The 21,096-nt window shown below is 44.7% G+C and overlaps 1 protein-coding gene across 4 annotated transcripts in view; it reads left to right on the forward strand.

Moving 5' to 3' along the window:
- Positions 1–21,096, forward strand: part of Epb41l4b (erythrocyte membrane protein band 4.1 like 4B) — a 132,152-nt gene that overhangs the window by 99,470 nt on the left and 11,586 nt on the right. The window contains exons 19-24 of one of the 4 annotated variants that reach the window (XM_074051307.1): positions 1,108–1,175; positions 4,239–4,337; positions 10,839–11,025; positions 13,065–13,142; positions 18,032–18,148; positions 20,424–20,492. In XM_074051307.1, the coding sequence (XP_073907408.1) occupies positions 1,108–1,175; positions 4,239–4,337; positions 10,839–11,025; positions 13,065–13,142; positions 18,032–18,148; positions 20,424–20,492 (618 nt within the window). The remainder of the gene's footprint in view (positions 1–1,107; positions 1,176–4,238; positions 4,338–10,838; positions 11,026–13,064; positions 13,143–18,031; positions 18,149–20,423; positions 20,493–21,096) is intronic. The other 3 variants (XM_020175896.2, XM_074051308.1, XM_074051309.1) reach the window with 3 other exon arrangements.

A 21,096-nucleotide genomic window follows, 5' to 3' on the forward strand; every position in this document is an offset into this window, starting at 1 on the left:
CTCATGTGTGTAGCAATCTGAATAGTTCAGATCCTTCCAGAACGTACCATGAAAAACAAGAGAAAATGTATAAATGTTCTTCCACTTAGGGGTTGTGATGTAAGCAGGAAGCTGTAAGGTATAGAATTCAAGTTTGGAAGTCACATGGTCTAGGTGTGAATGGATCTGATGTTTATCACAATGTCATCTGACTTGTCAATCTCTCTGAGCCCATTTCCTGCTGTGTAACATGGGGATTACAGTACCACCTTAGGTTTTTGTAAAGATTTAAGAAAACAGTGCCTTGTGCTACCATTGTGGAGACATCAACAATACTGATCTCAGATATAAGCAATCAGATTGGTCACTGATCACCTGCAGATAATGGTGGAAGCACTTTTTGTAGAATGGTCAGGTTGACTTCTCATTGCAAACTCAGTTATATCAGAGTTATAGCCACAAATTCTCTGTCTTACTTCTACTGCCATCACTGTTTTAAAGTATGCATTTTGTACGATTGCAGAACAAATGAAACTGACATATATTTCATAATTGACAAAGCTAATATTACCTACGTTAGAAGATTCTGTCCTGTTCCTGGTGGCCCCATGCTTTATGCATCAGCTATAGAGGGCTCCAGTTTTTGCCAGTGAAGAAGTACAGTGTGTTGGAAATGCTTCATTTTTCAAAGTTTAGGAAAAGGTGAGAAATAGGTACAAAGAAAAGAAAATATCCTGGCCAAACAGATATAGCAGAAGGTTCTAAAAGCAGGAAGGGAGGAGAGAGTGATGTACCTTCAGAGCACTGTTTCCCAGGATGGTGCAAGGAGCAGTCATTCTGGAAACACTGCTCACTAATCCCCTTGAAGCAATCTGAATACACATTTAGCATCTTACAGTCTCTGAGAAGTCCTGCAGCAAGGAAAGTTGTTTTATTTTTCTTCACACATAATGGCCACACCTAATGGCTCCCACTGTCACCTGTAGGAGTGGTGTTCACGGGGACACAGGAACCTGCTTGGAAAGCCCTGGATTAGTGTGTTTTGAGAGGATGACCATAAGAGACTTGAAAACATTTTTGCATGCCTAGATACTCAGTTTTGATTAACCTTACTGTTTTCTTTAACAGATTGGAAAAGAAGAATCAATGTTTGTAAATATCAATAAGAAATCCAGTCTTCAGGACACTAATGTAAGGTCTGTTGCTTCATGTTTGAATGGGGAATGGTTTCTCTGTGTGGCCAGCATTCTCCTAAAACATTGCTCATGGGAGAACAGGCTGAGAAAATCAGAGGGAAAATGAAACTGAGAGAATGTGAGCCCAAAGAAACCACTTAAAAACTTCCTTTAAGCCTCAAAAATGTTACTTAGTCCTAGTATGAACATTGCTACCTGCTGTATTAACAAAGAACTCAGTCACTTGGAGTTGTCTCTCAAGCGTGTCAGTCTGACCTGGTCGTGCCCCTGTATGAAATCCTTTGAAAGCTGTGCTCTCAGAGTGGAGTCCAGCCTCCCTAATGCCACACAGGAGGCTTTTCCCTGACTGGTTTCTGCTCAGCACTTCTCCCTGGGCTCATGGATGTGCCACTTTTACTGGGCTCCTTGCCAGAATTGTGCTCACACATGTTCACTAAAGTTCCTAAGCCACTGCTTCCACTGCCCCAAAGCCAGAGGGAGCCCCTGTTCCCCTGATGGCACAAAGAATGGAAACTTCCTCTCTCAGTCCAATCAAGACAGCCTCATTGTCCCCTGGGGTGAACTACCACCTGCAGGGGCTCTGCATTAGTTACTTTTCTCATTGCTGTGACAATCTACCTGACAGAAACAACTTGAAGGAGGAGAGATTTGTTTTAGCCCATAGTCCTCAGCTCCATTGATTTTGGGCCTGAGGCAAGGCAGAACATACATCATAGTGGTAGGAGCAAGCGGCAGAAGCTACTCATTTCATGACAGATAGGAAACAAAGAGTGAGGAAGGGACTAGGACCAAGTGTAACCTTCAAAGTCATGCCCCCAGTGGCTGAATTCCTCCAACTAGGTTCCACCTCCTAAAGTTTGCAAGATCTCCCAAAATAGCACCACCAGCTGGGGACCAAGTCCCTAACACATGAGCCCTTTGGGGAACACTTCATATCCAAACCATAAAAAACTCCCTAGGACAGTTTTCTCAAATGGGTCCAAGGATCACCATATCAGTCTCTTGTTCAAAACACACAATTTCTTTTTTCTTTTCTTTTATTTGCTTTCCCTTTTTTTTTTTTTTCCTTTTCTTTACTTTTCCACATCACTGGGGATCAAACCCAGTGCCTTGTTTATGCTACACAAGTGTTCTACCACTGAGCCATATCCCCAGGCCCTAGATTGTGTGTGTGTGTGTGTGCGCACACGTATGTGTATTGGGCGTGGAGGGTGGTGGAGACAGGCATTTTAACAAACTCCCAGTGTTATAGGACCATAGGGAATTCTTATACTTCATGCCCAACATAAAAGCTAACGTTTTCTGTCAGAATAGGATTCTCAATCTGTATCCTATATTCTTGGTATAAGTTTCCCCTGGACTTTTCAAAGACTTAATTTAGGCTGGAGATATAGCTCAGTGGTAGAGTACTTGCCTAGCGTGTGCAAGGTCCTGGGTTTGATCTCCAGCATTAAAAAAAATAATAAAAACAACCAACAAATCTTAATTTATTTCTTCCTACCTACTTTTCACCTGTTTTCCAGTCTTGGTGAATAACATCATTACCTTCTCCTTACCCAGGCTGGAAACCTGGGAATCCTTGACTTCCCCCTGCCTCATCACCTCACCTAATTGGTCACCACCACCTATCAATTTGACTTTCCTATTAGCTCCCACTTGTACCATTTCCTCTTCAGGATCATCATCCCTGCCTACCCCCAGCCCTCATTTCTGTCTTCCTCATGACTATTGCAGCAATTTTCTAAGAGGCCCTGGCCTCCTTTCACCACTGCCTTCTTCACTGCTCTGGGGACCTTTCAAAAATGCAAGTCTCACTCTGCCTGAACCTATAGAGACTGCCATTTGCCTTCAGTGTAAACTCCTGAGCCCAAGGTCCCTTATGACCTGACCCCTGCTTTCCCTCTAGTCCCCATCCCTTGCTCTTCTCCTGGGACCTCCCACATCAGCAGTTCTGGTGCCCTGCATTCATCAGGTCTCCACTCAATCGCCCATCTTGGTGGTCTTCCTTCATCAGGTGAGGCTCTCCCAGGTAGCAACCATTCTACCCAGGCAAGGTTATGTGCACGGAGGAGATGGAGTCCTTCCAGGGACCATATCCAGTTTACTCTGGGTCCCAGACTGAGGGAACCACGAGTGCAGCATTCCTCGTTTACTCATTTCTATATTTATCCAACAAACACTTAACTACATACTTGTCACATAATTAGGACTGAGTAGAAGAGAATATGGAGGCCCCGAGGAGTTAATTGACTCGTGAGGGGCTCCTTACTGAGGGCCTCAACTTGTTTTGATGCTTCTTTGGTGCTAGAAGGTAATTACTGATTTTTTTTAAATGAAATTGTTCATGACCACTATAAGAATGTGTAAAAGTTTTTCCTTGAGGTCTGTGTTTTGAATAGGGTCCATCGGATATCTGGCATAAATGATTATGGAAAGATAAAAGTGAAAGTTGGACTGGCAAAATGGCTCAAGTGGTAGAGTGCCTGCCTTATAAGCATGGGGCCCTATGTCCAAACCCCAGTACCACAAAAAAAAACAAAAAACTTAATTTTGAACATTTTCATGTATACATAGAATTTAAATGCTTTAGAGCAAATCCTAAAGGTCTTCTTATTGTGCATTTTATACATAAACTATATTAGGTTCTTCATTTTAAAAAATATATTTTATGTTATGTTTAAAATAGCACAACTCCCAGATTATTGGAAGTGGAGTTGAGTTATCGCTTGGTTTCTCTCCACTTGTACTGGCAAAACCTGATCATGAACCAAACCCTGTTTGGTCAGTATCTGGGGGGTACTTTTTGGGGTAGGGTAATTTTATTAGGTAACCCACTTGTTGTAATTTCTTTCCTATGATTTTGAGTTGTTTGGTTTTGTTGGATTTTCTGGGTTTTAAAATAATTGTGATGATTAAATATTAGAATGGAAGGACAAACAGTGTATTTCTTGACTATCAATGTTATTAAGGTACAAAGTAGCTGAGAAAGCCGTCCATATGGCCAAAACAAGACCATAAACCTTTTCTGTTGGTGGTGCTCTGTTTTTTCTGGTATGCCTCTAGAAGTCCTATCCCAATACGTGTGGAAACTGCCCAGCCTGCTGTGGAAAAGCTGGAAATCAAGCCTCCCCGAGTGAGGAAGTTAACAAGACAATATAGCTTGTGAGTTCTGCACTTCACGTGTTTCACTTTTTTAACAACTGGACTTTATAATGAAAAGTGGTTCATTATAAATGCTTCTTCATCCTTCATACCATTCCCAGATAGCCATCCCCAAATTCTAATTTGGATGACAAGGGGACCAGACTTTTATTCCTGAAAATATTATATAGTTGGCATATGTGTTCATCAGTGATTGCAGTGTAACAGACTACTCAGAACAATCCATGTTTATCACCTCACAGTTGATAGGGGTTGGGATTCTGGAATGGCTTACCTGGGTCTTCTGTGTTATTGTCACTCACAAGGTTGCACTGAAGATGTCAGCAAGGGCTGTGGACACACGTGAAGGCTCAATTCATATGATTGCTGGCAGGAACTCAGTTCCTTGAGGGCTGTAAGAGCAAGGTCTGTAGTCACCTGGAGTTTCTCCATCAGAGAAGGGACATGAAAAGAGCCAGAGAGTGCTAGCAAGGTCAAAGTCAAGTCTTTTGTAAGCTAATCACAGAAATAACATATTCACAGAATATTGTCATATTCAGTTCGTTAAAAGCAAGTGACTAGGTCCAGCTCACATTCAAGAGGAGGCATTCCACAGGAACAAATATAGGAGAAGGTCACTGGAGGCCAGAGCAGAAACTGCTCCCCGTTGTGTCATAGTAAAATGGTAGCATGGTTGGTCAGCAGAGCCCAAGCTAGTCACAGAGCTGTACATGAGATGGTGGAATGAGATATATCCCACCAGGCCCATCCACTTCTGTTCAGCTCAGAGTAACAAGTCTTGGCCATAGTATACACTGGACTGTTCTAAGCATTGTCAGGGACTAGCAAAAGTGACTTTGACAGTTCTAGTCCAAAGATTCACAATGTATTGCAGGTAAAGACAGAATCACAAATAATTATAATCCAAAGGAGGTAGGCAAGTGCTATAGTAAGGGTGGTGATGGCATTAGTCATAGATGTGGTATTCACCACAATGGTGGTGTCCATTTCTTAACCTGGCTCTGGCCCAGGCACTGTGTAGATGTATAATTGGTCAGGGAGCTGCAGGGCGATTTCAGGACACAATGGAAGCATGGGACTCTGCAGTTGTTAGAACTGTACCTTCTTGGGATATTTACTTTTTTGACCTGTTCTTTCTTCATCTATAAAATGGGTGAGCTAATAACTACCTCTGAGAAATTTTGTGAGTTGTAACTTGAGACAGTGTCTCAGGATACACAACTTTCCCTCCTTCTCTAGGACCCGGAAGCTTTTGAGCAAAGGTGGAGGATAGGGGGTCCCCAAGGTGCAAAGTGTAGGACAGGGAGTGCAATGCCAGGAACAGTACTCAAAGACCTGCCATTTTTACCTTATGAAGAGAGGAAGAGGCATGCTGGGGGTTTTCACATACCATCTCATTAGCCTTAATAGGAACTTCTGGACAGTATAGCAGCTGCATTTCCTAGACAAGCCAAAAGGAATAGGGTTCAAATAATTAGCGTCCTAATGATCTCTGGGGGACAAATTACACCATGGAAATCAGCTTCCCTGAGGCCAAGGCTGGCAGGATATGCCTTTTCACTTTTACATTTTGAAACTCAAAATGTTATTATTACCCATTTGGGATATATAATCATGTTTGACATAATGGCTGACTGATAGGTGGTCTGGAAAGAAAGAAAATTTCACTCACTCACCAAATTGGCTCTTTCAGAAAAACCCTTCACCACATTAGCTCTTTTAAGAAAACCCTTTTCAAACCTCTAACTTCAATATGTATTTCTTAAGCTAGCTCAAAATATTCTGCTTGGAAAAGTCAAAGAATGACAGCATTTCCCCAGTTGTGGAAAAATAGCAAAATTAATGGATCGAATTTTTCCCATTGTTAAGTTTTTTGTCCTAGAAATAGTTCTTGAATTTTTGACACTGGTTACTGTTCATTTGCTCATCTCTTTAACTCATAGGTAGTGATAAATCCATGGCCAAGAACACAGATGGAAAACTTAGCTTTCTGATTTTCTGCGACTGTTTTTTGCATTATTATTTTTTTAAAGCAAGTGCTCTACCACTTGAGCTATGCCCCCAGTCCTTTTGCTTTCTAGTTTGTTTTTCAGATGGATCTTGCACTAACTTTCCCCAGTTAGTCTGAAACTGCAATCCTCCTACCTCTGCTTCCCTAATAGCTGGGATTGTAGATGTGCATCCCCACCCCCAGCTTTGCATTATCATTTTTTGAGATAGTGATGTGTATGCTGTTATTTTATTCTTAGTTCCTAGGCCTGGCTTAGGATTTTAGTTGCTCTACAAAGACCATCATAACATTCAGGTGCTCTGAACAAGTTGTCAAGGCACTGCTTTTAAGGATATAAATAAAAACATCCACCATGGGCTGGCAGAATGGCTGAAGTGGCAGACTGCCTGCCTAGCAAGTGTGAGGCCCTAAGATCAAACTCCAGTACCACACACACATACAGAAAAAGAAATTTAAAAACTTTCATCATGTTCTTTCCTGGAAATTTGACAGGGAGATAAAGAGTAACAGCTATGTGCAGAGAGAAGGGAGGGAGACACAAAGGAATTCTATAAAGATTTTGAAGCACATAAAAATATCTTTTTTATATTGATAGCTGGTGTGTTTAGAAAATGGCAAGCAAACCAAGTGCAGTGGGGCACACATATAGTCCCAGCTACTCAGAAGGCTGAGTATCAAGGAGTATCACTTGAACCCAGAATTTGAGGCCAGCCTGGGTAACAAAGTGAGAGCCCCATCTCAGAAAAAACAAAGAAAGAAAACAGTGAACTGTTTTATCTTTTTCCAAAAAAACAATTTTACTAGTTACTTAAATACAGTGAAAGAGTCTTTAAGAATTCAATAGGCACAACAGAAAAATTCAATGACAAAAGTAACCAATTCCTGAGACCCATGCCATAAAAAATAACCAGTAGGGGCTAGGATGTAGTTCCATGGTCGAAGCCTTCTCTGCATGTACAAGCCCTAGGTTCATCCATAGCACCACACACAAAACAAAAACAAACAGAAAAAGTCAGGCATGGTGGCACACATCTGTAATCCCAGTACTTGGGAGGCTGAGAGGAGGATCGCAAGTTCAAGACCAGCTTGGGTTACATAGTAAGTTCGAGGCCAGCCTGAGCTACATAGCAAGACCTTGTCTCAAAGCAAGCAAGCAAACAAGTGCAGTGTTCACAGTCAATGACTGTTACTTTAGACAAGTTTCCGTGCATATCTGTTATTAAAATAGAAAGAAATAATTTCAAGGCAAAGATTGCACATAAAATTTTATCTATTCAAATGTTGTTTTGTGAATTTAGCATGAATTTATCTCAGAAGCTGAGGTAAATTAGGAGTACTTACTGAATTTTGGGTATGTTTCTTTGTCATAGATCTAAAGTTAAGACAAATGACTTAAAAAGCCATGAGGAATTTGGACCTTTTCTAATTTTATTTTATTTATTTTTTTTATATTAGTGACTTTTCCAATTTTAGAACAGTATTGGCTGACTTCCTTCTATGAGAGATGAGCTATGTTTTTAAATGGCTTTTTATGTAAAAGTAAATGGTAACTCTGCTTTTAAGGTTAAAGTTCTTTTAATGAGGTTAAAAAAAAAAGAATCCATTCATCTTCACCAGCTATGTGACTAATTTTTTTGATGGTTTGAACTCAGGACCTCACACTTGTTAGGCAGGCACTCTACCCTTGAGCCATTCCACCAGACCTTTTTGTGCTGGGTCTTTTCAAGATAGGGTCTTCTGAGCAGCTAGGATTACAGATGTGAGCCACCAGCGCCCAGCCCAATTTATTTTTTTATGAGGTTAAAAAAAAACAAAACTTAATTCACCTCCTCTACTTCAGTAGCTTTGTGATTTTGAACAAGTAATTTCACAATCAGCCACTGGATATCACATCTGAGTCTCTGGAAAATGAAGATCATAATACAAGTTTGTTGAGAAAATTTACCAGTGAACACCTGTGTAACGGAGCTGACTCGCTTCATCCCTGTGGGTGCAAATATGTGGTCCCTCATTAATTTTTCCACATACTTTTTCAAACTCACTTTTCCCCTTGTTAGTAATGAGTCCTAAATCTTCCTCTTGAGACTTCTTCACATACAGAATGAGCTAAAATCCCCTGGGACCCATTCATAATGTAGCCATGTCCCATGGCTATGATTCCCAGGAGGCCACTGCTACAGAGCCCTCATGAGGGACCCTGCACTGACCTCATTTTTCTGTTATCTTTTATCATGGGTCTTTGATCTACACTCTTGATCTCAGCTATCATTTCAAAAACTCGTGCCACAGTGGCTCCAGAAGTTTCCTATGAAGACACTTAGGAGTGGTGTGTCAGAGATGCCCAAGACCAGCCTCAAAGGCAGAAGGACTCACAGTATTCAGCAAAGCAGTTATCCACATAGTTAGAGTTTATTATAGCAAAGACTACAGATTAAGGCTGGGTGGAGTGGATCAAGCCTGTAATCTCAGCTACTCAGGAGGTAGAGATTGGGAGGATTGCAGGTCAAGGGCAGCCCAGGCAAAAAGTTAGCAAGACCCCAACTCAACCAATAATCCAGGCATAGTGAGCACACCTGGGTACCTGTCATCCCAGCTAGGTGGAGGCCATAAGTAGGAGGATCACAGTCTGGGGCCAACCCCAGGCAAAAATGTAAGAATAAAACATAAAAAGGTCTGGGTGTGTGGCTCAAGTGATAGAATGGCTGCCTAGCAAGCACAAGTTCTGATTCAAATCCCAGTACTGCTGGTTAATATCAGCAAAGGAAAAAGGCACAGAGGGTGGAGTCTAGGAAAAAATAAGGGCTCCCATTGTCCTCTTGTGTGGAGTCACAAGGATAGACATTCGTTCTCCCAGCAATAATGTGTGACAGAATACGGGAAGTATTACCAACCAGGGAAACATCAATCACACAGGCATGGAGCACCCCCATAACTGACTTAATCATTCAATCTATACCACTCTCCAGATGTCAGGCTGATACAGCAGGGCCCCAAACCTAGGGTGTAGAAAACCAGATGTTTTGCCATAAGTCACGTTCATAGCATAAAATGTCTGATGTAGCTCAAGGTCTCAGGTGCACAAGGACACTGTCCTTAGGAAGGATGCTCCAGAAGCCTGAAGGATATCTCCCAAGTTTGGTACTGCCAGTGTTTCCTTTGCAATGTGCAGGGTTTGAGCACCGAAGTCCTGTTGAGTGATTCCTTTGCTGCACAGGCAGCTGTCTTGTTGGCATTAGGGGCTGGGAGAGTTGCCTTAGTTTCTCTAGGTTTGAGAAAAAACTGTCCATTCTAAGAATGGGGACTCAGTGGCACTGGTCTGGTGCTTGTACCAGAACGACCAGATCAGAAGGGGCTTCCATCCTTGGCACACTGTGTGGGTTGTCAGAGCTTTCTTCCAAATCCAAGCCATGGGGTACATAAGCTCACAGTGCCAGGCCAGACTTCTCCCTCATGAGGACTTCCTAGCCAGTGTGATTTTCTTCCTCGGCCACCTACTTCTGGTAGAAAGGTTCTCAGACCAGAGTTACTTGGCCCCAAGACAAATTTGCCCAGCTCCTCCCTTATAACCAGTTTATCATACCCAAGGGACAAAGGGGCCGTTATATCCTTGACACAGAGCAGTGGGTTCTGAAGAGCCCAAGAGAAGCCACTCAGAATACTGTCCCTTGATTTGATGGCTCCTGAAGAAGTTAAACACAGAACTGTCATATGACCCAGCTTCCAGTCCTAGGTGAAATGCCAGTCCAAAAGAATTGCAATCAGGGACTCAAACAAATGTTTGTATATCCCTGTGTATAGCAGCATTAGTCACAAGAGACAAAAGTTAGAAGCAGCCTGAGTTCCATCAACAGGTGAATAAATAAGAAAATGTGGTATAACCATGCAATGGAGTATTTTTTTTCACCATAAAAAAGGAATGAAATTTTGATATATGTCACATGGTTAGACCTTGAAAACATCATGGTGAGTGAAGTAAACCAGACCCAAAAGGACAGATGCTGTGTTATCTCACTTACCTGAGGTACCTGAAGTAAGTAAATTCATCAAGACAGAAAGGAGAATAGCTGTTACCAGACACTGTAGGGAAGGGACCTGGGAGATATTGTTTAAACTGTAGAGTTTCAGTTGGGATTGCTGAAGAGATTTTGGAGATGGATAGTAGGACAATTATACAACTTTGTGAATGGATTTAGTGCCACTAAATTGTTCACATATAAGTGGTTAAAATGATAACTACCACATTCTATATATTTTACCACAATTCAACACACACACACACACACACACACACACACACTTGGCAAGTGACAGAAACTCCAGCCCAAATTTGCTTTGGTAAAAGTCATTGTATTGGATCATGTAAGATGACATCTGGTGGATATCTGTTTGGGGAGCCCTGGCCCCACCCTGGCTCCCACCCCTCCCCGGCCTCCCTGTGCGCCTCGAAGTCTGTGTATTATTGTAATGAGCAGAGCTTCATGTGCTTTTAGTAACCGTAGTGATGAAGACGACCTCCCTCCAGACCTGGCTGAGGCAGTGGGCACCACCACAGCTACAACCACAGACACCATGACTGCTGCCACACAAGTCTCGGTGCCACTGGCATCCCCCAAGGTCCAGAAAGTCAGCTCACCTCAGAAGTCAGAAGGCAAGAGCCCGCTGTCCCCGGGGGCCAAGGTATGGGAAAGAGCCCCGAGGAGTAGTCATCCATGCTGGGAATTTAGGGTCTGTTTGGTGAGTGGCATTGGGTGTGTACATTTAAGTTTCTTTAGTCACTTAAGTGCAGTCACTAAAAAACCCAGCAGAACATGTTTCCATATGCCATGACCCCCAAATATAGACCAACCATTCATGAGAAACATGGTATGACATAAAACCATGTACACTGTACCTTAAGAGCAGTTTAGGCCAGGTACCGGTGTCTCACAACCTATAATCCCAACTATTCCCAATGCAGAGATCAGGAGGATTATAGTTTAAGGCCAGCAAAATATTCACAAGACTCCCATCTTAACCAGTTAGCTGGGGGTGGTAGTGCATACCTGTCATCCCAACTATAAGAAAAGCATAAATAGGGGAGTGGCAGCCTTGACAAAAAATAGGAAACTCTGTCATAAAAATAACTGAAGCAAAAGGGTCTGGGGGCTTGACTCAGGCAGTAGAGCACCTGCCTAACAAGTGCAAGGCCCTGAGTTCAAACCTCAGTATCACACACACACACAAGAGCAGAATCAAGGGATTCTTGAGGGCAATTTTGATTTAGAATACCAAGCTAGTACTCCACACTATAGGAAAGGAAACAATCCCTTGCTCTCTGACTCAATAATGGACAATGTGGAGGAATAAAAATACAGATGTGTCCAATCTCATACCCTAGATAGGATAAGCTGTGTTGGGAAATACTACTTTATCAGTTTGAAGTTTCAGGAAATTCCCAGTAGTGTGCATGACAATGACAAAGGCCTGACACAAGACATTTCTCTTGCTTTTCTCTGAGTGACTCTACTGATGGTGAGTCTTTGGCAATTGGTCCAAATACAGTCAAACCTATTGCTATCCACTGCTGAGCCAAAGGTGACTTTATGGCTTTAGTCTGCACAACCACATAAAAGAAGTACGCAGGAGACAGGTACCCCAAAAGCAAGGCCAGTGCTCCAGCTGGTTCCAAGCTCTTCCAACCACAGCCTTGCAACTACCCTAAAAGTGTAGTCACCATCTAGGCCCTATGTCTTCAATGCTCAGCTGCCTCCTCCTAAAAATGAAAAGATCTGTTACCTTGCCCTGCTCTGTAACTGGCATCACATCCAGCGAAGGTTCTAGTGCCTACACAAACTGGATGCCTGAGGATTCTGCAGCTTCTGGGGCACAATTTCTGGCAGCATCTAAAGAGCAATGATCCAGGCCCATGGTTTCCATGACCAAGGCCAGTCTTTCCCAGGGGCTCTTCCCCTGATGTCTGGAGAAGATATGGAAGCGTAACTGGGCCCCTTAACCAGTGGCTGGCCCAGACTGAGGCTGATCTGTAGATCATCTCCTGGGTTCCCCTCTGCTGTAGAAAATCCCCTTACAGCGTTGTCTCAAATATGGACATAGGCCCTTATCACATATCCCACAGCTGGTTAAAACCAGGCTGAAATATTTACAAGCAGAAGGGATAGCGGTGGGGTCAGAGCAGGCATCCTCCTAATTCCATAGGGCTCCCTCTCCTGAGGAACCTGCTTGCGTCAAGTTAGAGCTCCTTTTTTACTCTTCCCTCAAAGTCCTGGAGACCACCCATGAAGCTAAGACCCCCAGAGCAGGAAGACAACATGTTCAGAGGTGCCACCCACCATGAGTATCTTGGCAATGGCTGTGCAGGCCAGGTTAGCCCCTGAAACCAATTGATCATCCCCTGCAGGACGGTCTTTCTTCTCTCTTTATGTATTGAAAGGATCCTTTAGAGCAGTTTTCCCGAAAGATGAAAGGATTCTCAGAGCACTTAAGAAAAACTGTAGCTTCAAAAAGGACAATCCCCATCCCTTGGCTTTTTTCTACTTAGGAAGGTTCCAGAAAAAGTTAGAGTTTAGTCTAGACACTTTGTTGAGCAAAGGAAATATTGGGGGTTTCAGCATTAGAAAGGGGTAGAGGAGAGGTAGAACACTCCCATCTTTTCTGGTGAACTCTGTTGTCAGTCCAGAGCTGTCACTAACGAGGGATATTTCTGTCTACCTTCACAGAGCCCCTCTGACCGAGGAGGCACCTTCACCTTGGAGCCGGGTGATCTTCTCATGGATTTCACAGAAGTGACTCCTCTGGTAAACTTCTTATTTTGCTAAAACCAGAAAAGCCACAGATGGTAGAAATGGTTTGGCAGTGGATGGATGGCGAGGTGGGCACTGCTGCTGAGAGGGCTTCCTCTTGACCTGGAGGCTCAGGGATCCGCTGTCATGGGTGGTCTGGTACCTCATGGAGCCCTCTTCTGGGAAGGTGGTTGTAGGGGTCCTGCCCATGCCTGTCTGCTGCTCCTCTGGGGTTGTAGGCCTCCTCCATGCTTGGGCATCAGCTTCCTAGCTTCCTGGGCTGCACCCTGCTGCGCCCTGCATGTCCACCCATCTCTTGCTGTTGCTTCCAACAACCTGTCTGATCTCAAACACTGGCTTGAGGCCATACCTTCAGGCCATACCCTGGCTTTCCAGGCCCCCTGCATTTCCCACCACCATCCATCCTCTGCATATGGGTCTCCATTTAGGGACAGTGGCCCTTGTGGGACTCCTACAGGTGAGAACTCCTTTTTAGTGGACAGAGCACTGAACCTGGAGTCACGCAAGCAAGTCCTTCAGTCTCTGTCCCCCTTTATAAGATCCTTGGTATTGGAGAGTCACCACTCCATCTTCTGTAAAATAAGGATGTCATTGTTTGTCACAGGAATATTATGAGAATTGTGTGTGAGAGAGAGAGAGAGAGAGAGAGAGCGTGAGAGAGAGCCCTTTGAGTATGGAGAGCACCACAAAATGGGCTGGGGATATAGCTCAGTGGTAGAATGCTTGCTTAGCATTTATAAGGCCCTGCAAAAAAGGGGGGGGGAAGCACCACCTATATGTGTGGCGCTTTCTTAGCATTATCAGGCAATACAGGTGAACTTGGTCATATCTTTGACTGGGTTCTGCCTAATACCTGAGTGTACTTAAGTGTAAATCATGGTCCACTTGGGCATAGATCACCACTTGGGTTGAAATGTGAACCAGGTCAAAACCTGAAAGCTGGCCATGTGCCAGGCCACATGCTAGGCTCTCAGAGTGGAGAGGGTAACCTGAGGCTAGAGGGGAAGTCAGGTGATAAAAGGTTAAGTACAGCTACATAGCTCTCAGGGAGAAGCTAGAAGCAGGAGCTATTTAGCATCCACTTGCTGGAGGAGGAGTGTGGGGATGGAAAGGATTTCTGGAAGGCTTTCAAGAGAGAACAAATAGGCACAACACTGTCGAGGCTTTAGGAATGGTCACCACTCCTCATTGCTGTATTGGGAAATCATTTGCACACTTGTCCTTCTCACCTGGACACTGACACAGTTTGGGAGCTTGAGTCAGCGCCTTTGGATAAGCAGCTGAGAAGGACAGAGGTGACCCTGCTCTGGGAACCTTCGGGGTTCTGCCCTTCCCAGGTTTGAGTGAATGTCACACTGGCCTTCTTGTTAGACCAGTTGCCCAAGCTGCTCAGAGATGGAAGGGCTCTTCTCTCCTGCTTTCCACATAGGGTCACCAAGAAATAGGTCTTTTAGCACCATATCGTCACCCGTTTCCACAGACAGGGAAACTGAGTCCTGTGGTGGGGAAATCACACAGGGGTCAAACGAGCTGGACCAGGGTGACTAGCTCCTCCCCACGTGCTCTATGGGTGAAATCACTTTGGGAAAAAGCAGCTTGGAGGAAGGGCTACATATAAAGTACTTCCCAGGCTGCTCTCCCAAGGTTTTCAAAGAAACATGGTCCAAGAGCCAACAATAATAAAAAGTTCGATCTTGAACTGACATCTCTCAAAGCAAAGCAAAAACTAAATTTCATTGGGACATAGCTAAATTTCATTCAGGCGCATGAAATTAGCACCCTCTGGTAACTCATCTTGAATCTTGTTTTGTTTCCTCCATTCTCTTGCATCCTGCATGACTCCAAGGACTCAGTCTCAAACTCTACACAGAATCACTTTCCAACCTCACCTTTGCAGCATTTCCCCTGGCTTTTCTCATCCTGGACTCTTGCACTATGTAGCTCAGTTCAGCCCCGGAAGCCTGGTGCCTGGTCCATTCCCAGCTCCTGCATCTCCAGTTCATCACCACATAACCAATACAGACAAGGTGGGGCCTGAGGGCAGGAAGGAAGAAAGCAAGTGAGTAGAGACAGCACTTCTCCCTGAAGTGAGCGTGAGCACTGCAGGAGAATACTGGTGTCCATTGACGGAGGAAGGGGGAGATAGGAGGAAGATATTCCAGGAACAAATTGCCCTCCCTCCGCTCTAGGTCTTCCAGCCAACCTCCCTCCCCAGGTAACAGAGACCATAAACATCTGTGCCTACTGTGTTCTTGGCTTTTTCCCTTTTGGACCTTTCCCTTTGTGAGCTCTGTACTTTTTAAATCACTCACCTGACTGCAAAGCAGAGCCATCAGGAGGCAGGCCCCTCCTGGCACATGGCATGTTGGTGAAGAGCACAAGTGTGGGAAGGGCATTGTTCTAGCAGATGGAAGGCTGGATAGGGCATAAGAACAGACCCAGGGGTGGGTCTCAGAGGCGGGTTTCCATGTGACTCAGCAACTTGGTGTCTGTTTTGAACCTCATTCTTCCAGAAGGGCTAAAGTGTGAGCTGAAGTCCAATCAAGGAACTCCTTCTGTCTCCCTGGGGCTTCATCTATGTTCCCCAGGAAGCAAGGAGGTGAGGAGAAGTCTATTTAGTCCATGGTGTCAACTTTCACTGAGACATCTGGAACGCTGCTTTTTTCATGGCCCTTTTGGATGGGTGGAAATCATTGCCTGCTGGGTGTGTGAGTTGCCACCTGCTGGACACTGCTCTGTCCTGAGACCTGCTGTCTCCCCAGCTGTAGCTGAGGAGGGAGCTGTGGTCCCTGTTGCCAGCCTTAGCCCATGGAGAAGGGACCTGGGCCCCATGGCTCAGTATCCACTAATGTCTACCCCTCCTCTCTTTGCCTCATTTCTCTCCCCTATCCTCAGACTAGCAACCTGTTTTCTTATTTGAATACTGTCATGATTATTTATATGCCAAGAATCTTTCTGTTCCCCCAAAGTCAGATTTTAAAACTCAAAAGCCAAATATCTATTGACAAATGTAGCAGCCTGAATGTAAAAAACCCCAAAGAGGAAAGGAAATACCAGGAGAAAAAAGTAAAATAGTGTATTGAAGTAGTATCTTCTTATATGTGTTATCTTATTTCCTTCTCATTTACTAAGAATCAAGAGTGTGGATTTACTAAGAGTCCAGGGATGATCTTTTGTTGAAGTCTACTCTGATGCTTATTTATAAAGGTCAGAAACACTTGTGTAGTTATTAACATTTATCATAAAAGTCCAATGCTGGCAAAGCCTTAAGTCATTCATTATAATCTTATAGTACACATTTTGGCCTCTAGGCAGTATGATTATGTTTCTTGGTCATTTATGCCAGCTTTTATTTTCTTCAAAAAACATACATTGAGTGTCTGTTGATATAAGTCGGGGCAAAGGCCCAGTAACTGGTGGGCCCTTGTGTAGTTGGTTCTGGCTGGAACATCCGGCACTGGAGGTCAAGTGGGAGCCAGGCTCACACAAGCCTCAACACCATCTTAGGCAGGTAGGATTTCTTCCGAGAGCCAAAGAGAACAGTGGGAGGGTTTTAAGTAGGCTGAGAAACCTTAACTGCAAATGAGTAATAAGGACTCACTTATGTCTGAGGGAAGGATTTAGAAACAATCAACAAGAGGGTCTCGAACCTGGGATTTAGACTTTGCCAATGCAATTTTTGCATCTCCCAAATGTGAATAGTAAAACAAGCTGTTACGAAGGCCATTGTGAGATAATGGTTGTAAAAGCCCTTTGGAAACTATCCAGCATTGCACGATTGTCAGGAGGGCAGTTAGATCAATTTGAAGAGGGAAAAGAGGCCTGCAATTTTCTCGATCATTCTTCAATGAAACTTACCCAGAGGCTGTATTTTATTCCTCACAATGGGACTAGGCCAACTGTTTAAGGAAACTCGAGCTAAATAAAAGACACATGTATTTGTTCTCTAGAGCGAATGGTCCCTCCCTGAAACCCAAATGAACCCTGTAGCGGCCCCTTCTCCTAACATCAAGTATCCTCTTCCTCAGTTCACCAACCTCATCCTCACCAGAACAAGCTGTTGGATCTTTGCTGGGCATGTGGCACTCTTTGGGGCCAGGGTAGGGAAGCTGGTATCCCAGAGGGCACAGCACTTTCCTCATAATGCTTGTTGTCTTCCAGCTAAGCAGCAAGATGTCCCCCTGCCAGTCTGAGATGCCAAGGCCTGGGCTCATGGGTGTGGGAGTTAGTCAGGGCCAGTCTGTTTTCTGAACCCAGATAGCAAAGAACTATGACAGATGAAATCCTGGACTCTGTTTCTGCTAGGGATGTAGCTCTTTCCTGGTGCCCTCTGCTGGACATCCACTCATATGCACACTATAGTGGGTGCCTTTCTGCAGAGAGCCAGAGGGCACAGGGCTTAGAAGGCAAATGTGCTTAAATGTGTGGTCATTGCTCCCATTGCTGACTTTGCTAATTCATGGTGCTGTCTTTCTGGCTTGGCCTGGGCAATGCTTTGGAACCCGAACAGTGTGCTGGGGATGGGGGTGGGGGAGGTGGAGAGCTGCTCCCAGTCCTGGGTAGCTGGTACAGAAGACATCCTGTCCCTGCCAGCCCTGGGAAGGGGTTTTGGTGTGTCTTTCTGCTCACATAGTAGAGAAGAGAGATGAGGGACAGAGAGGAGAAGAGAGGCTGAGAGAGGAGGGTGGTGGGTGGGACTAGTAGCCAGCCAGCCAGAGGCTGGAAGGAGGCTGCAGGCGAGGCTGGCTCAAGAATGGTCTGGAGTTACCAGATCTGTCTTGCACTGTGCTATCTTTCTTTCCTTTCCCCTCCCTTATCTCCTCTCTCTCTTCCCTGTCTCACTGCCTCCTCCTTCCCTTGTCTCCTCTCCTCCTCGTGAGCAGGCAGAACCCGCCAGCAACCCCCACTGTGCCCACTCTCGCTGTTCTCCTCCACTCTCTCTCCCCATGAAGGAAGAGACCACTGGAGTTTGCATGTACCCTCCAATCAAAACGAGGCTGGTAGGTACCCCACCAGGGAGAGGCCTACTGGGACAGGTGAGGCGTCAGGAGCCCAGGTGAGGCAGAGGCTTATGGGCGTGCAGGAGCACCAGACCTCTGAAGAGCCCACTGTCAGGTGCTGTCTCTTTCTAAGATGGATGGGGAGTTTGGGGTCCAGCTGGCCCTGGTCAATGTGGGACACAGGCTGTGGTTCCACCCCTTCAGCTATAGCTCTCAAGAACCAAGAAGTGTTTGTTTTTCTATAATTTCAGTTATGATAGATGCTTTTCTGGTAACTCACCAATTAGATTCTTAAGTGTCATTTCTATTGAAAGTAAAAAACAAAAAAATTAACCTTGTCTTCCTCTGCCACTTATCAATATCATGACAAAATAGAAGTGCTACCTAGAAATTTAAATAACCTCAAATCCCAACCTAGGGAATGAAAAATGATTTTTCATTTTTGTATGTTTCCTTCTATTTACTCACATTCATTCATAATTTCACATATTAATTCACAGTTGCTACACCATCTCTTGTATTTCTCTTTTCATTTGGTACTGTGTTGTTTCTGTCTGCTTCTTGCCACATTCAACATGACTACTTATATTCCATCAAGTGAATAATCCGCAATTGCTGACCCAATCTCTCACTGCAGGATGTGTGCTTCGTTTAATTTGTCACTGTTCGAGGGAACACATGTAGCTTTTCATGTCAGGGATTTCATTTTCTGAGGCTGGGCCCTCCTGGGTATAGTATAACTTTGGCTTTTACCCCCTTGTGAAGTGGTTATTCTGACTGGCGGTGCCATCAGAAGATGGCAACTGAAGATGGTGAGTGTAGATGGCGAGTCTGCCATAGTGTAAGCACGAGAGTGTGACCATGGGAATGTAGCCTTACTCTTTACAGCAGGTACAAAACCATTTTTTGAGGTCACTAAGTTTTGTGTTTCTTTAAGAGGGAAAGCACTTTCCCTGTACTGTCCAATAGCCTAAGAGCTCATCTACAGGATGCTTTTCACTATGACGTTGCTCTCAGAGTACCACATTGTTCCATTAAGCAGGTTGAGGTACAAGCTTCACTCCAAGAGTCTTTCTCAGTTTGGGATCCATTCTGGGAATTTTGATATATATATAAAGAGATGTGAAGGAAGGGGAGCAGGGCTGGGCTGGACATCTTGGTGCAATTGCAAGGACTTGTCTGTCCCCACATTGTTTGAGAGAACTACCCTGTGGTTTTCAGAAAACTACAGCTAATTTGGGTCCGGTCTGCTGTGCCCTTGCTCATCCCTTTCTCCTCCCCAGTTAGAGCAATAGAAGAGGGCCAGGGTGCTGTCCCAGGGTCCACAGGCAAGTTCCTGAGAGACACGAGGCTGCTGCCACTGAGCAGGGTGGTCTTGGGGTCTTGGCTGAAGCCCCTACAGGTGCAGTGCACATTCACCAGCAGATGCATAGGCAGGTTCTTAGCCTGGGGGCTGTAGACAAAGTTCATGCCAGAGTCACCAGACCCTGGGCCTGCTGGTCTTCTGTCTTGAAGAAATAAGCCTTTGCATTTCTCAAGGCCTCCAGGAAGCCAAAGAAAAAGAAACAAAGAGAAAGAAATGGAAGCCCAGAGTCTTTCTGGACACCACTGCCTAACCCAGATTGGGGCATCTGACCTCTTTCAGACTAGTTCTCAGTGCTGCAGTTACCCTCAGCACTGGGCACTTCTGAGCACCATGCCTTCAGTTTCCAAAGGAACTGTTCCCAGGTGGTGTGCATTTCTGTGACAGGATTCCCACATGCTTCCATGGATTAACCTGAGGTTTCCTTTTATTGCATAAAATGCACAGGGAGTCTAGCAACAAAAGTCGTTAGATAGGGACTACTTTTATGACTTAATTATCCCAGCCTCCTGGTGTCCTGCCCACTGAGATACACTGTGTCCTGAATGGACCTCTCAGGAGCCTTTTGCCATTCCCCACAGCTGTGGAGAAACCCTCAGAGGTCACCCTGGGTAGCTTAGGCTTGCTTCATTATCCAGCTTGAGTGTGGCCCTTTGTGGATCGGGCCTGGGACTCAACATGCCTGGATGGATGGCCCAGGCCAACCCCAATGAAGGGAGCTCCAGGCAAGGCAAGCCTGGGGAGTTCAACAAACGAGACTCCAACCTGCCTTCCCTGTGGAGCCCAGCCTACAGTTCAATACCAGGCACAGCTGAGACTCTGCCCCAACTCCTGGGGAACAACGAAAGCCTCAGGATGCTTTCAAAACTTTTCTAAGCTGAAGGTAACCCCCTGTCTTTCTCTTTTTTGAAGATAAAAACATTCCCGGCTGACCCAATGAGCCCGTTTCCTGATCCTTTTACGACAGGGCCGCAGTTCACCGTAAGTAGATTCAGAAAGCAGACCTGCTGCTGTTTTTTACATGTTCCCACATGGTGTGGGATTCTGTGGGTTGTTGGTCAACAGACTCAATAGCTGCTTTTTCTCATTGGTGAACTCTGTGAGGTTGGGAAGGAGCTGAGACTTGGGGTCTACCTATTTTACTATTTTATTTTATTGAAGTGAGAGTCCCATAAAATTAACCATTTTAAATTGATGAATCAGTAGCATTTAAGATGTTCACAGTGATGTTGTAGTGACTACTTCTATCTAGTTTCAACACATTTTATCACCCCCAAAGAAAACTCCATAACTGTTAGACGTTACTGTCTGTTTCCTCCTTGCCTTAGTTCCTGGTCCCCACCAATTGTCACTCAGTCTCCGTGGATTTGCCTAGTGTAGACATTTCCTATAAATGGAAGCACCCAATATGAGACCTTCTGCGTCGGCTTCTTTCACTTAACATTGTGCTGTTGAGGTTTATCCCTGTGAGAGCGTGTGTCCTCAGTTCATTTCCTTTTATGGTAGAAGAATTCCACTGGATGGATAGAGTGTAATTTGTTTACCCATGCATTTATTAGTGGGGCTTTGGGGGTTTTCCACCTTT

The sequence above is a fragment of the Castor canadensis genome, chromosome 13, assembly GCF_047511655.1.
Source record: "Castor canadensis chromosome 13, mCasCan1.hap1v2, whole genome shotgun sequence".
Taxonomy (NCBI): domain Eukaryota; kingdom Metazoa; phylum Chordata; class Mammalia; order Rodentia; family Castoridae; genus Castor; species Castor canadensis.